Source organism: Manis pentadactyla, chromosome 9 (genome assembly GCF_030020395.1).
Source record: "Manis pentadactyla isolate mManPen7 chromosome 9, mManPen7.hap1, whole genome shotgun sequence".
NCBI classification, from domain to species: Eukaryota; Metazoa; Chordata; class Mammalia; order Pholidota; family Manidae; genus Manis; species Manis pentadactyla.
In genome coordinates this window covers 31950725-31967686 of record NC_080027.1, presented here as the reverse complement: position 1 = coordinate 31967686, position 16962 = coordinate 31950725, and the positions used below count along the sequence as shown (strand labels likewise).

The following is a 16962-nucleotide window of genomic DNA, read 5'->3' as shown; positions in this document are numbered from 1 at the left end:
ATAATAAAAAAGTGCCAGCTTATTTGCAAATGTTTTCCTTGTAGTGCATCTTAAATGAAGCAACTTCTAGCCTTTCTCTACATGAAATATTGGCTTGAATGTTCCAAATTTAAATGTGCTGGTTGAACCCAACTTTAAAGTGTGACATACATTCGTATAGCTTTACACTCTGAGGAGTTTTGGATAGTCACACACTGCCAATTATTAAGAAAAAGGACTGTGCACTTGAAATCAGATTTGGTGGGTGTAGTCAATGAGGATGAGTAATATCGTAAAAAGAATCTGGTTTAGAAAGACCAGGGAGAGAGATTTCCTTCATTCTGGTGTAACTTGTACTCAGAATTGCCCAATGAAGGAGCAGGGTGGCACACAGAATTTCTGCATAAGGGTTGCCAAGGATAGAAAAGAAACAGGAGCAGCCCGTGAAAAAATCAAACAATCCAATTAGGATCCAACCTTTTGACTTTTTTTATACTTAATGTTGAACAGAAATCAGCTGTTCTTTCTGAGGCACTCTAGCACCCTTACTAAGAACAGGTAACTGTAATGAACAATCACAAATCCCAAGGAATTTATCTTATCAGTTTGTCTGTCATCTTCTATATTTTTTGAAAAGCACCACAAGGAATTGGAAAATTTTAATACCCCCTGAAAGTAAAGCAATTTTCTTCCTTCTCCTTTCAGATGGAAGTGGAGTCCATTGTATTTTGTGGAAATGAAGCCTGTTCCAGTGTCGGCTTCACTGTTTGGACGTCGGCTTCCCTCTGTGCAGGGCTCGCTTGGGGCATCCTCGAGAAGCTTGGAAGAGCAGCTGTTCCCTGAGTGACTCGTCCTGACAAGCACCCAGAACTGGGAAAACGGGCCTTCGCTGGAGGGTGGGAGAGGACGTGTGTCTCTCTTGGGCCTTGCTTCTGTGGCTTTAAGTAGCTTAGACCAACGACGTACTGACGTGTCCTTATTAGTTGTGAAGCGTGTTGCAAATCATTTGATATTTTAGTCGTTTTTTTTTTAATCTGCAAGAATACCTCAAAAATCGTAGTGTCATCTGTGGGAATTATTTTAGGCAACAAAGAAATTACTTTGGTACAGAAAAAGGAGTAAGCAAACAGTGTACAATGAAGAGTGACCAGTGTTAGGCACGGTGACTCACCCCCATTTGTATTCTAGTATGTGGGAGCACGGGGGGTGGAGACACCAGCAGCTCATGTGGCAGTCAGGCAGGCATGGATGCAGTCCCTCTCAGGGCTGTGGCTGAGGGACTCCTGGGTGGTGGGGGCAGAGATGGCCTCTGTCACTGGTAGCTGGCCAGAAGCTGGGCACTGAGCCATCCCATAATTCATATTATCTGGTTATTTCCCTTTTGTCATCCCCAGTCTTTAACGAAATTTGCCCAAGTATTCTAGCTTTGCCCCAGTGGTGCTAAGGGTAGTTAGAGACAAAATCTGGACTTGAGATTAGCTGTAACATTAGAAGGGGGAAAAGATCAGGTTCATGGTATCAGTGGTGCCTTCTGAAATGACCCTAAGGGAAAGGTGAGTCACAGAACAATGATTGGAGTTTTGAGACTCAGAGAAGACATCGTCCTAATGCCTAGGAAACATTGTCTCCCGCTAACTTCAAAGAGTCTGGTTGTGCTGAGAAAGCTGGTGGCCCCTTGAACAATGTTCCTTAGCTTTGCACCCCACTGAAGCTTTTAAATTCTGTCACTGGCTGTTTATTTTCAGAGTAACTATAAAGACCATGGATTCGTAGCTCTGCCCTCTTAGGTTCAGAGATGTACAGTCCACTTCTAGCTTTTGAGATTTTGAGATTTCATGTTTTAAAAATAGTTACATGGAAATGAAATATGACACAGAGAAAGTCAAAAGTTCTAGCTTTTTTTCCTTTCTGAATAAACATACCCATTATTAGAGTGAATGTGGCTTTTGTGTAGTGTAACATTGATATTAAACCGGGTGAGATTGTGTAAATGTTAAAAATGGAATAATTGTTGAAATGCGAGGCCTGTGTTGGGCTTGCAGCCTCCACCAGAACCTTTCTATGCTGCCCCTGATCTCTGCTCACTGCCACCAAGTTCCCGGGGAACAGTGACAGGACACCTGGCAGAGACTCCGGCGGGCTCACAGGGACTGGCAGGATGGTATGACCAATGAGTTTCACTTCCCGAATGACTGATCCATTTCTGTGCTCGTTTATCATGAAGGAAAATATATCACCAAGTGATCACTTTGATGGTGACAATTCACACCTTTTCCAGGAGGAATTTGTGTTCTAGCTGTCACACCTGTGCTGTCTACATGTCAGTACAGGGCACATGTTTAACCGAAGAAATTAGAACATTATCTGGCAGTTTCAGGTCCCTGAACCTGACATTTTGGTGTGTTCAAATCTTTGGAGCTAGTATGATTTGGGGGTCCCAGTGTTCAAGGACAGTGCCACCTTCTCTCCAGTTTGTGCCTTTCTTTGCATCACAAGTGTCAGATAAGAAAACAATATTTTTCTCTATCCTCTGTATCTTCTGGGATCTCATGATTTTGAAACCAGGGGATTGTTTCACATAGATGTGAGGGTCTATAAAAAAAAAAACCTGTCTTTTAATACATTGTTCACTCTTGGCAAAATCCTGATTAAAAGCAGGCAAGATGGTAACCAAATATTTAAAAATAGGTAAAAGCACCACTTGCAGTTCTTCTCAGCAGTGCCAGTATTTCTTAGAGCAGACCTACTCTAACTACACTTCAGCTCTGAAATCTGCCACATTTATAAAAATAGAAATGAATGATTCTACTCTTTATGAAATAAGACAAATTATGCTTTGGGAGAAAATAATTTGCCGTAAAGTAGAAAATGTTTTAATAGTTGTATCTTATAATAAAACCATGACATGTTTATAAACACTCTATCAAGCATTTTTACAATGGGGCCACCGCTGACAACTGGAAACACAATAAATATGCACAGAACACTGAGTATGAAATATACATCTTGATTTTATAATAGTGTGTGCTTTATTTTTTACACAAATGGAATGGAATTGTTGACTATTTACACTTAACAGGAGTTGTAAGCTGTGCAGCGTCTCTGTAAACTCCAGCTCAGGCAAGGAAGTATCTCCTCCCTCCCACCCAGCACTACAGCTCAATGGAGAGACATCCTGTCAGAGAGAAGCACAAAACTGCCATATTGAAAGGCTCTAATGGGTACAGCCTGGTGCACTCGGAGGTTAAGATACACTTAGGAAACAAATTCAAAAAGGAGAGAAGAAAAGTTTGCTGTCCCATTGGGAGTCAACCATTCCATTTGGTTGTCTGTCCTCTTGAGTTGCTAGGGAGATTCTGTATTCTCTCTTTTAGATGATCTTTGTCGAGATTGTCCACCTGTCTTAGCTTGTCCTCAGCTGCTACAAGAAACTGCACAGCTGTACAAGAAATGATTTCCAAAGCACAGTTTTCAGTGAGGAAGGATATTTACAGACTGGAGTGTGTGTGTGGGTTTCTACCCACACCCGTTCACACCCACTGCAGTGTGTGTATGTGTGATATACATACCACATATACCATACATACACTAAGTAACATGTATAGCCACAGAATCCTGTAGGCAAATCTCTGGCAAATCAGTTGTCACAGGAGGTACTGCACATACTTGAAAGGAAATGTCCCCCCCTTTTTCCCCTACAAGTGACAAATTACTATGATAAACTTAGGAACTGGCCTGAGTCCTTGACTGAAATATTTGTAGGAATTTGGGCAGGCCCAGGACAGGAGAAAAGAGATGTTGTTTCACCAGTGAGTCCATTCAATCTCACCAGAGCAATCACCAGCTGAAAAGCAGAGGGGGCTTCACGTGAAAGTGGGAAAAAGAAAGCTTATGAATGGGAAAAAAAGTCTCTCTCCAAACCAAGGCGATGGCATGGCTTCCATGAGAAGGAAGAGGTTTGCTGAGAGAGTACTTACTGGGGCCAAAGTCTGCCTTTATTGAAAGCAATAAGTAGAGCCGCGAGGTGGTGCTGGGAGAGCGCTCACTGGATTGCCCTCAGGCAGAGAGGTGCCCGGTGCCCGCAGGGCCCAGAGCACGTGCATCCTCGCTGCCAGGGCAGCGGTGCAGGCCGGCTCAGGGAGGCGTGCTGGAGCTGGCTCCAGGCCAGCCCTCGTGCTCAGCTTGGCTTCCTGGGCTGCGCAGGTGAAACGGTGACCCAAAGTATTTGTGTCATCAGTCCCGTGTGGGGACTTGCTGTCTCGATTGGCCAGGAGCCCTTCTGGGACAGAAAAATTGAGGCGTGGGGTATGGGAGAGGAGATGTGATGAGATGTGGGGAGAAGAGGAAGGACAGGAAAGGAGAGGAAAGAGGAATAAGAAGGGGAGAGACTGAGATGAAGGAAGAGATGAAGACATGGTGGGTGACAGGGAGAAAGATTACAGGAAAAAGTCAGAAGCTCGGAGAAGACAAGTAGGAAGGGCAAAAGAGGTGCACAAAAATAGTGATGGAATGAGATAGAAATAGGCGGGGGAAGGAAGAGACAACCAGAGGTGAGCGCCATGGACGTGGAGAGCTCTTCCCTGGTGCAGAGTCCTAAAGGGCTGGCAGTAGGATCTAAGACAGCTCACAGGCACCTGGGTGCAGCTTCGTAAAGATGGGCTCACTGAACAGGTAGAGTCAACCCAAGAATTTGGGGCTGGGAGGAAAGGCTTGCAAGGAAATGGCCAACAAATCCCATGGAAGGAGAGCAAAAAACAAATGCCCCTGCAATTAGCTGACAAATGGGATTTTGATTTTGGTAGAGCTGAGACCCCCGTGGTGCTACACATTGTACCAGAGCATGAAAAATAGCACCAGTGACACGATCTGGCACTTTTCCGAAAGGGCCCAGCATGGGAAGGTGACATGGCGCCCCCAGCAAGTCTTCCGATTGGAGAGAGCTCCAGACAAAGTTTGCAGTGTTAGCACCAGTCTGGCCCCAGGCTCCATGTGCATTTGCACCAGATGTAATCTGGGTAACTTTCATGCCTTTTCCGTACAAGTCATCAGATTTGCTGCAAAATACATCTGTCCATTGGAGCCATAGAGACCTCAACATTGGGAAGCTCAAGACAACACTACAAATGGAGGTGTAAATTCTACAGGAAAAGACTCTCACCAGTTTGCTTGGCGAGTCTTCAAGCAAATATATATGTATATATATATTTATATAAATCTACATAAAAAAAATCAGTGCAAATGCCAATTCTAATCCGAAAGCATCTACACTAGGAAAATAAATAATTATATTACTACAAAACCAAGGGTTGGTTGTTCAATTTGATTGTACTCAGCCATAGCAATACTTAATATTAAAGGGAAAGCACATCACACGACCCGCGGAAACATCTACTCATTAATGACAGTCCTTGAAATAAATGGTTGCATGCTCAGTTGAGAAACCAAAGAAGTTATGGTGGCCTAAAAATAGAGCTGGGATCAGGAATGGCATTCTGGTGGCAGAAAACTTCTGGCAGCAATATTGATGAAAGTAGGCCTTGACCTGAAACTGGTGAATTGCAGACATGGACACATCTTTACCATTTTGCCCACTCTAAGGAAGTCTCTGGAAATTTTCCCTTTCATCCGAGGGCAAATGCATTACTGGCCCTTGCCTTGAAAGGCAGCCTCAAGACTACAGGGAGATGCATATTTCTGCGGTTTTGTGTTTATTTTGGTGACTGCCACCAGGCAGACGGTGGTGTTTAGTGTAGGATGCACAATGCTTGTTTTGGGAAAGAGACCCTCATTCTGAGCTCTGATGTTCTTCCTGTGAAGAAGCCCCATCACTGCTGATGGCCCTATCTCTTGCTCTCCCTCCCAGCCTGCATGCTGGTTTGCTGCACAGTGTGGCAGAATCCCTGCCAGGTCTGGATGTACCCCAGAAATAAGGCGATGGGGCTTAGGCTGGGCATGCATGGAACCCAGAGTTGAGTGGTTATTGAGATCACTGAAAAGTCTCTCTCTAAACACCTTGGGCACAAGCAGTGCTGATGTCACCATCAGTTCTAAAGTGGGACATATAGGCTTTGGGAGTTTTTTTTTCAAATAATTACTATAATTGCTAAAAAATAAACTTGGTCCAGGTGCAGCCCCCAAGAAAGGCAGTTCAATTGGTTGAGCTCAAAGTCATTAATTGTCCTTCTTTGTGGTTCTTTTTGCCCTAGACATAGAAACAAAAGTCTGCACCCTGCACCCCCAACCAGATTCTTTTCTTTTTCTCTCTTCCTCAAAGAAAGAGTGCATCTTGGGACAAATCTCTCCATCGCTCTGTGCCATCTCTGGCTCTTACAAAACCCTTGGTTACTTGTGAAACAGACCAAAAAAAAAAAAAGTCCTAATTATTCATGGTTGGCCAAAATACTCAAGAGTTATATGTAAATAACTAGCAACCAAGTTATTAAACAATTTGCATGGCAGGCCCAGGTTGTTTAACAAGAGAAAAGCAAAAACTTCCCTTTAGATCATTTGTATGAGTTTGTCTCTGAAAGCCATCAGCTTAAAAATGCATTAACCAGATGTCTTCCAAAAATATCCATGAGGGCAACTCATTAAGAGATGTGCTCCATGAGAGTGGAAAGGAGATCATGGGAGGCAAGTGAGGGAGACGTTAGAAGAAACTCAGATGCTCTTAATGGATCATTGGCAATGAAAGGGAGAGTCCAACCTTCAGTTCTTGAATTTGATCATTTGGTGATAGTGCATACATTTAGTCTTTCAATTAATTAGCCTTTACAAAATATTTCACAAAACTTTTTAACCTATAGAAATTTGTCTCTATACATTTAATATATTTTTATTGTATAAATTATTCTCATCTTTAGTGCCTTCTTTCAGTTTATAAATGGCAAAATAGACAATAAACAATCATAAAGCTAACCCCAGGTGGAATTCCCTCCTTTCAGTAAGGTCAGTCCTCCGTACACTTGTGCATTTTATGAAATGCTTGTCTTTGCAGATGCCAGTCAAAGAAACTACACATTTATTCTTCCCTGATATTATGCTGTTTCTAAAAGGACTCCTTCCTTTTTTTTCCTTCTTTCTTTCTTTTGCTTGTTAGGAAATCAAAGGATGTGCATAGTTATAAAATTCAAAGTGTACCAATTACAGATGTGGGTAATGGGAAGGTTGGTTAAGTTCAAGTGCTGGCTGGCAACTTTTCTTTAAAGCATAAAACACAGAGAGCTCAGCAGCTAAATCAGCTCTGGACATCTGCTGGGGTGAGGAGGCTGCCCGTCTTGGGCGGAAAGCCCATCAGAGGTTCATCCCTACACCTGGTACTTTGAGCAAACCAAAGCCTTCCTGCAAACTGCAGTGTCTTTTCTGTCCCACCCTTGGGCCCCTCCGTTTCCTTCATGGCTTCACACAGTTTGTGTTGTACATTCATAAGAATTCACATTGACTGCAAAAACATAAATGCAACAAAAACATAAAAGCCTCCAAGTAGTATATTATATATATTTTGTTCTTCTAAATGCTCTTCTGTTGCTGTTGGAGGTGCAGTAGCTAATTTATAGCTTTTCCTTTGAGGGAATCCAGATGAAAGGCCCAGACTGCTCTTCAATAACAAGCTTGCATTGGTTATAGATGTCTTCTAAGGTGTCTCCTTGGACAATAGCTAGACCAAAGCAAACACATCAGAGTTAGGAATCATTCTCTGGGCAGTGAAGGACAGCCATCAGTCACACAGCGGAAGCTCAAACGAGGAATGGACAAACTCATCGGGAATCTTAATATTACTTGTCATTAGTAAGAAAAGGCAGAAAATTCACTTCAGCAAGGTCACCATCAATGACTAAAAAAAAAAAAAGCTTTCAATGCATGCCCTGGATCAGTAATAAATATATCACAATCCTTTCACTTTCTTCATGTCTGTAGTTCTGAGCAATGAATTTTACTTACATTTAAATTTATTGGTGCCTATTCTGGGCCAGGCACCAAGCTAGCATTGATCAATTTTCAGATTGAGATCTTCCTGTTTATCGAAGAACACAGGCCTTATATTCTACATACTGTACTCAGGCAGAGCAGAAATTCAGAGACTTTAAACACAGAGGAAACAATAAATGTTTTTGGAGGAAACTTTAGTTAAGCTACCCAGTCTCTAAACCCTTTAGTAGGAAATCCCATTTATTCTCCAACTAATCTGATAAATTGAGATTTTACCATAACAGGACTCAATTCTCATATTGAGAATGCCTGACAGCAAACAAAAAAATAAATCCCTACTTACATAAGAAACATAAATAGGGGGAAACATAACAAACTGTGTATTACCTAAAACACCAAATCACCTGGAGCGGATTTAAGAATGTTATTTCTTTTGAACAAAAGCTATCCTGTAGATATATTTCCAAAACACATTAGAACTATCCATACAACATTAGGGCTTAAAAATGAATTGCTACTAAATCGTACTTTAGATCTGCAAAAACACTCCTCAAACTGTATTGATTATTGTATCTCATTTCTGAACATAAATCATTGGTCAAAATGTATATGATTTTGGTTTGATCTTTCTACCTGGAGGAAACATAACTCATATCTTTGTAACTGATAGAAATTTTACTTAAGATCACCCAATTCAATGTTTTCAGAATGCTAAGCCACTGGCATTTTCGTATTCTGAATAAGATAAAAAGTAGAACATCTAATTGCACATGAGGTGATTCAGGAGTAAAGTTCTTGTTTTTAATCCCTCAGTTATAAGGCAAATTCCACAAAGTTTGATCACACTCGGTGTTTGATCAGTGTTTCATGAAAGCATACGAGAGTAGAGAATCATGACACTCAGGAAGATGAGAAAATCTTCCACTCCCCTAACTTCATGTTTCCAAAGAAATATTTAAAAAGAAAAAATAAGTTTGGCATTGAGACTAGACATGGAATTAATTGAAAACAGGGAAGCTTTTTGCCCCTTGTTCAAGTGCTGCTCATGGGGGGACAGACGGAAGCCAGGAATGGAAGTCCTGAGACTGCTTCTCAGAGTAACTGCTTTGGACCCTGTCCATCTGGAGCTCTAAGAGTTTCTTTTCATGTTTCCTGATGGCATCAGGGTTGTTGGGTTAATGAGGAACCACTACCTAAAATCTCCTTAATAGCAGGACACAGCTCTGTGGCATCAGCTGCTCATGGTTACAGACAGAGCCAGCTGGGATCTGGAAGCTGGCCGTGGCCGAAACCACAGAAGAGCGAACCCAGGGTTCTGGATCAAATGGGGGAAGCAGAAGGAAATGAGGGCTTCTCAGCAGCAAGGTATTAGGGCTTAGGTATACCAGGCCCAGAACCCTCTCCATGCCAAGTGCCAGACGAGGGTCTCACAGTACAAGGGGAAATGAACTTACCGGTAAAATATTCTCCAAATTCTTGTTCTAGCTTAATTGCACGATCATAGGTTTTCTTGGCTTGTTCCTCTGTTAGACGCTTATTCATCTCCCTGGGAAAATGAGGATTTGGTATTAGAACACACAGTGAATACACCAAATTCTGAAGAATTAAAACATCTGGCAAAAAGAGGTCCCGGAGGACGCAGAGTGAAATCTCAGCAGCCGAGTCCTGGCTTGTGCGTCCTCGGAGCTGGGAGACTCGGGTGAGATCAAGGCTGCTCGTTCTGAGGGCCATCACTCAGCTCTACACTGGACTGAAGCAGAATCTGGGTGATGCCAGTCACTGGTCCCTGTGCTGTCCTCTGCAGTCCCACAAGAGTAGGACTAAATTCCCTTCCTCCGCGACAGGCACTAGCGTCATTAAATCAAGCACTCATGTGTTCCTTGAGGCTTCCACTCCTTCAGAATAACTGTCTTAATTCCTTCATCTGTTCTCTCACTGGAAATGATTTCCAAATCCCAAACTTCCTGGTCACCCTTCCTTGGACTTTGTTCTAGTCTATCTCAACCTCTCTGACGTGGGTGTAGAATTGAATGAAATCTCCCACGGGTGGTCACAGGGAGAAGAGAGGGAGAGAAGGGAAGGTACATCGCAGTGTTTTGGGCCTCATTATATCCAAGAGAAAGAGACTCGGACTGTTCTTAGGTCTTGACCTTGCAGAAGGCTTTGATTTCTCGACTCCCATGCCATCCCCAAGGGCTGCTGTTCATTTGCAGTGTGTAGGGGGAAACGTGGAGTGGATTGGAGAAGCACAGAAAGTGCATCTAAGGAATTACAGAAATGTGACAGGTCCCCGAGGCATGTGCATCTTTCAGGCGGAAAAGGCCATCTGCAGCTCCCCCAGCTCGCCTGCAAGTGGCGTGTGTGCAGCAACAAGAGCCCTCAACTTCCTCTGTTTTAGTAGTCTAATGGCATCTCAAAGATCTGAAGGAGGCTTGAATTAAAATGGAACATAGGGAGAATGTAACGATCAAAAGTGCTGGGACCAAAATATTTTCAAATAGACTCTAAGTCACTAATATAACAAAGTGAACCAGATAGAGGGGTTTGGTAAGAAAGGAGATCTGAAGCCCACTTTGTTAATTGTTCTGACAGGAGAATGTGCCGTAAAGGAATTATGCTAAGGACCCCTTGTTCTTTCTTTCTGTTAATTTGACAACCATTGGGGTACCACTAACTTTACGTAAGTGCTAGTTAGTCATTCTGAGATTATTACAATTTAGTCTCAAGGACAAATTAAGGTGGGATGCAAATGGAAAATAACCTAAACTGACTCCTCGCCAGTGGCAGCTTTACCCTCCATGTCCTGCAGGCACTAACATGTTTTGCCTCCCAAACTGCACTTATTAAATAATGATTATTTTATCTTAATCAAAAACATCTTATTAATCAAAGACTGACAATCATTGCCTCTGATCATTGTAAGAATTCCAGTGTGACCACGCTGGGCTGATAAAAGTCCAGCCAAGAGTAATGGCATCTTGTTTGGTCTGTTGGGATTCATCCCAGGTGCAGAAAGAACTTAAGAGCATTTTTGCCTTTGTTGGCCACTTAGGGAGCCAGACCTCTGGTCTGGGACCTGTGGTCTTAGTCAGTTTCAGAGCAAGTAGCAGAAGCCTGAAGTAGCATAGGGTCTTGCCTAAGGTAAAAGAGTAAATCTAATGTAAGAACTTGAAAGTTTTTTAATTTTTAAAACAATTTTTAGTCAAATAGACTTTCTATTATACCAGGACTTTCTTTCAAAAGAGACTTATTGGGAAAAATAAAAAACTGAAGTCAGACAGTAACATGATTCTGGACAAGATGCTGACAGCTGCAATAGAAAGAAGTGGGGATTTCCTGAACTCTTATTGTTGAAATAAATCAATCTTGTCCTGAGGGATGGTATCTATAATTCTCCTCCCAAATAGCACTGGCCCTAAAAGCTGTGAGTGGATGTCACTCTTGGGTGCCAAAGACACCATGGGGTACTGCTCACAGAAAGACAGTGTTCTGCTTCAGATGTGAAGAAACTGTAGAAGATGACGTCGATCTTTGACTTCCCTGGCTCCTGCTGGTCTGTCTGCTTGAATTCCCTTTGCACTTACTATAGCAATGACTGAATTTAGGTTTTTGTCCTCTAAGATAGGAACTTATTTTGTCTCCTTGCTTAATCTGTGAGTTTTTTCAGGGCAGAGCCCATGGCTTATTCATCAGCATGTAGCATGAAGCCTAACGTAACACTTATTTGTTGAATGAATAAGTGAATGAATGAATGAATGAATGGAGAGCAAGACAAACAATCATTATGATGATACAGTTGAAGACCAAAGTAAACAAAGGCCATTATGGAAGCAAGAAGATAGAAGCAAATTGGGGATGGAGGGTAAAGAGACACGGAAAGCCCCCTATTACCTTGCTGTGGGGGTGGAGCACAGAGGTCACAGGGCAGCACAATATAAAAAGAACATCTCTTTCATACATGCCCTTGACTTTATGCTGCTCTGAAAAGTCAGCTATGTATGCGCTAATCAGCTCTGTGGTTTGATGTGAACGATGCACTTGAGAAATAACGTGGGTGATGAGGTAGCAATGCCTGAATGTGACAGCTGTTGTGCTTCTTTGCCAGCTGACCCAGCACTCACTCCTCCCCAGGGAATGGGCAATTCCTGGCAGCCTTGCCCCTGAAGTAAAAACCTCGGAAGTGAGTGAACTGGAAAGTACACATCCCGCATCTAATAAGAAGATCACATTGATGTGAATGTCGCCATCACGGCTCTCAAGACCTACGAACGTGGCACAGCAAATGACGTCAGATCCACTGTCCTCATTGTGGAATCCAGCCTTCGCGATTCTTCATTTTCCTCATGATACGTGGCTGTGACAATGCCCTAATATAAAACTAAATAAGTCATCTCATAATTGTGGAAGCAAGTAGACCCTCTCCTGCTGAGCACCAGCTGGGAATGTGTCCCAGAATCACACTGAACCAAATGGGCAACTTCTGTTTCTCCCTCAAGCCTCGCTTCCCTGGGAAGCCATTTATCTCACTGCTTGTTTATGATGCGGAAACTTCTTTTTCTGTTTCTGAAACAGACTTTTAAGATGCTGTTTCCAGGCGGTGAGGGCCATTTTTCTGTTCTTGTTACTAATGTTAGCATTACTATGAGTCTCTTTACCGATTATAAATTACTTTTACATCATGAAATTTGTAGTTGCTCAATTCACTTTGTGCAAAACCCAACACAGTATTCTAGATGACAAGGAATTTAATACATGCTATGAGGGATATTGCTATCGAGAACCATTATTTTATCATCCACATTTTATTTTCCTGCGTGCCCACTATGGGCAAAGCTCTTTATGTTATAATTTAACACCTCAGTTCATGGGGCTGAAGGTACTGTCAGTGACCTAGTTTAGTTTTTCATCCTGATAAGAACCTTTGTCCATCTTTTATTTATGGGTGTATATTCTGCTTTTAAGATACATCTGTGGCTATTTCCCCAGAGATTGACTATGTATTTATCTTAATTCTTTGAGGCTGTGATTCCATCTGCCACAGCTCGCTTTGCTTTTTTGTCCTCAGAGAAGACATGGAGCAGTTAGTTGATATCCTCGGCAGGTAACTGCCTTCACCTCAGGGATTAAGTTCATTCTCTTTGGTCTTCCCATACATGCTGTTTACCAGTACTCTGCGGTTCTCTTCTGAACTCTGTTAAATGCTCTAAAAGATCTTAAGGCCCAAATGGAGGCATATATAAGCAAAATTCTTGTAACACACACACTGGCATTATCTCTTATGACCTCTTGGAAAAGGTACTTTTTATGTGTTTTGTGATGCTAAAATAGCTTTATTCCTTTTGCAATAAAGTAACTTGAAATCTTTTGTAGTGGTAATAGCTACTATTTATTGAGTGCCTACTGAATGCCAAAGCTTGGAGAACTTCACCTTCATGATCTCTTTTAACCTTTACATTAGTTCTATGAGGTATGAGTTATTCATGTGCTGGGTGTAGAGGTAAGGAACTAAACATTACAGAGGTCAGGTAATTTGTCCAAGGTCGCATAACTGATCAGTGTCAAGGATGACCTAGCCTGACAAATTTTCAAGTCCCTGCTCTTAGCCTGTTTGCTCTGCTGCCTTCTGACCCCTGGAGCCTCACTTTTGTATGAGAGTTGCCTATAAGGCAATGCCAACAATTTCTATCAAAGTGCCACAGAAAATATGTTCCTTTATAGTGAGATCATGACTATCTGCCCGATGTGTTTACTGATTTTTGAAGGAAGACATTATACAAGTCCTCCGAAAAATAAAAAGAACAAAAAAAGTCCAAGTCATGCATTTTTCCCTTGTTCATAAATGCGCACAGATATAGAGTTCTTGGTGTAAGTTACAGACGCTTTACTGCAGTGCCACTAAAAAAACTCCCTACAGAGGACAGTGGTCTACATTCATAAGGTTTTAATGAAGGAGCAAAGGAACTCGATGCTGGAACAAAGTGAAATGCCAGTGAAGAGAGTCTAAAATATGGTCTGCTCCCTCTATAAAAACCTTCTATTAAAAAAAATTTCCCAATGGAACTACTCTCAGAAGTAAGAGACATTTAATTCAGAGATGATTGTTTTCTATCATTTGGGAAAAAAAAACCCAAATTAAAGTAACAGAATGCGACCCAACCCAACTCAACCCAAACCTGTGTACCTTCTAAACAACAAAACAACAACAACAAAAAATTACATGCACAAAAAACAACTTGTAAAAGGAAAATAAAGATCAAGAGACATTAGTGAAGGCAGTTCTATCATTATGTCTCTAGTGGTTCAAAAAGACTTTACTATGGTTTTTTAAAAATGGAATGCTTAGAATGTCATCAATGGCATTTCCCATTTGTAAGCACTTCGGACAAAGAGCTGTGAACAATTTGCCGTGTCGTATGCAGCAGGAACTGGGTGAAGGCCTTTATGCCCTCCACTTACATCAGCGGTTCCAGAGACTTGGGCTTAATGAAGATGGCGATGGGATAGAGCTGGGCAACTTGTAACCGTTTGATAGCATTTCCTGATACGTCAAGTATACAGTGTTTGCCCTGGTAGGAAGAGAAGAAAAATATGGAGTTATTCCAGAAAGAATTCCAGAAGAAAAAAAAAAAAGTGTATTTTAGAAGAAGGTAAAGGATACTGGGTTTCTAAAGGTTGAAATAAGATCACAGCAAAGCATAAATAAAAGTTGATACACAGGGTCATCACTGCATGCTCACAATAATTCACATTTCTCATTTTCTCACTAAGTGTCTGTCACCAAGATAAACATGTTACATGTGTTATCTCAGTTAACTTTATTTTCTTAAATAAGTATCTGGTAACTTTTCACAAAGAAGATATGGAATGTGACTAGGTCCTTATATAATGTGACTGAGTCCATTCTCATAAAACTCCCATAAATCATGTCTGAAGACAACAGGCAAGAAGAAAGAGGTAGGTATTATCCATGGCATTTTTATAAAAAAGAACACAAAGCTTAGAAATATTGACTAACTTGTCCAAATCTCACTGCTAGGACTCAAATGCAGGTCTTGAGCACTGATAGATTTGTTGGTTGGACTAAATACATAACCTCATTGTCTCACCCTGACCAATGATAAATCTGGAAGAATGGTAATCATGTGAAATTTGGAACGATTCTATAAATATTTGCAGAATATTTAGATGTATTTGCCCTCTGTATGCTCAGTGTAGTACAGTGGAGGACAGACACAAGAAGAGTTACCTTAAATACTATATCTAAAATGTGGAGAGGGAGGCTTGTACAGTGTATATAAGTTTCTTGTTTGTTAACAAACAAAAACCTTATTACATTATAGCACACCTCATTTAACTTGACTTCTACTGCAATGAATGCTCAGGAGTTGCTTTATAAAATATTTCTGGAAAAGTGGGTATGTTTGCCTAACATCTTATTCTACCTCCTGGAGAGAAATGGCCTCATTACCCTGAGGCTATAAGAAACCCTATACAAGAAGAGAAAATGTATTATTATACAGATGGGAACAGTCCTTTATCAATAAGAGCGGATGAAAATGCATCCATAATGCCCATGTAAAAATGAAGAGAATCCAGTATGTTCTTGAGCCCTTATAGGAGAAACACATTAAATTGGTTCAAGCCTAAATTTATCGCTTAAGTAATAAATTCTAAGTTTGCTATCTGTGAAATGCAGCAGCTGTGTAAAATGTCTAAATACTGTTTGATTATTCACTAGCCAGAACATTTCAAGTTAACAAAGGTTATATCTACATATTCAAAGAGGAGAATAGATGCAATCATCCAGGAAACTGATTAGAAACAGCTCATCGAACCTAACTTTTGAGAGAGAAGAAAAGAGATGCAATCTCTTACTGTATTCTCAGGCATAAAATTTCTTGTTTAAATTTTTTTTTTTTAACCAGTACATCCAAAGGGGGAAAATGGTTGTATCAAATCATGTCACTAACAAATATTAATTACAGAACAAAGAGGATTGCTCTTAACCTTTTCCCCTCCTATGTTCACAGGTGTTTTGGATCTTTCTATAGGCAGATCTGAAGGCCACACTCAAATGACTTACTACCCTATTCTCTCTAGAACATTCTCCTCTTTTCCATGCCCTTGAAATTATCAGCAGGAAGGGCATGGCAGCTTCCATACCTCCCCTAAGCTGGAATTTCTGCCAGTGACGGAAAATCCACCAGAAGATCCACCCAGAGGACCCCAAGTTTCCAGGGAGATAAAACTGAACTGCTGCTAACAAAGAGGGTCCTGATGTCCTGATCTAAACAACCAAGAGTAACAAAGCTTCCTTTATAAGACTGATGTTGTTTACTGGGGCCAAAGATAAGTGAGTCAAGGACAAAGTAATCTCCATAACCTTCAAGGTGTTAACTGCCTTTAGGTTTATAGCAACCCTCTGACCCCCACCCCCTCAAGTCAGTCAGCATACTTTACAGAGATTAGAACAAAGATTGACGACCTTGCTATAAAAGTGTTTCTCTCTGCTTAGAGGTCTTAAAAGGAATGTTTAATAAATATTTACGACTGCAATCAGGAAAGAGTAATGGTCAAAAAAATGCGGTTTGCCACCTGGGCATCTTCCTCAGGGGAGGTAGGAGATGATTGGCGAACATACCCTTTCTGCTACAAATCTCACAGACTGCACACTGGTTCCATATAAGTTGTCATTGTACTGGCCGGCTTCTATAAACTTGTGCTCTTGGATATCTTTCTCCATTTGTTCTCTGGAAATGACAAAGTGATAGTCTCTGCCATCCACCTCGTAGTCACGCTTTGGCCTCGTAGTGTCTTTATAAAATGAAACAATAATGGAATTAAGGTCATTTATGTTCATCAACTTCCTTTATGCCTATTCACCATACCTTTCTTAAATATAAGAGAACATGTAATGTGGAGGGCCATGACATAGTAACAGGTATCAGTCTTAGCCACCCACTGTAAACAATTATAAAACTAGACAAAATATATAGAATAGCTAATTTCAGACATCAGGCAACAGGCAGTACAGGGTTGTGATCCTCGAGAGAG

At 41.3% G+C, this 16962-nt stretch overlaps 1 protein-coding gene and 1 long non-coding RNA gene across 22 annotated transcripts in view; one reads left to right on the top strand and one right to left on the bottom strand.

Annotated features, from left to right (window-relative positions):
* The window catches only part of LOC118917520 (uncharacterized), a 115209-nt gene extending 111963 nt beyond the window's left edge, over window positions 1–3246 (top strand). For all 3 annotated transcript variants that reach the window (XR_005026832.2, XR_005026831.2, XR_005026833.2), the window contains one exon: window positions 685–3246. This is a non-coding gene — a long non-coding RNA (uncharacterized LOC118917520). The remainder of the gene's footprint in view (window positions 1–684) is intronic.
* A 4210-nt stretch (window positions 3247–7456) lies between these two features.
* Window positions 7457–16962, bottom strand: part of DLG2 (discs large MAGUK scaffold protein 2) — a 1919888-nt gene continuing 1910382 nt past the window's right edge. For all 19 annotated transcript variants that reach the window (XM_057507175.1, XM_057507177.1, XM_057507176.1 and 16 more), the window contains 4 exons: window positions 16550–16722; window positions 14365–14474; window positions 9363–9454; window positions 7457–7636 (listed from right to left, as the gene is read on the bottom strand). In XM_057507175.1, the coding sequence (XP_057363158.1) occupies window positions 7530–7636; window positions 9363–9454; window positions 14365–14474; window positions 16550–16722 (482 nt within the window). In that variant the 3' untranslated portion in view covers window positions 7457–7529. The remainder of the gene's footprint in view (window positions 7637–9362; window positions 9455–14364; window positions 14475–16549; window positions 16723–16962) is intronic.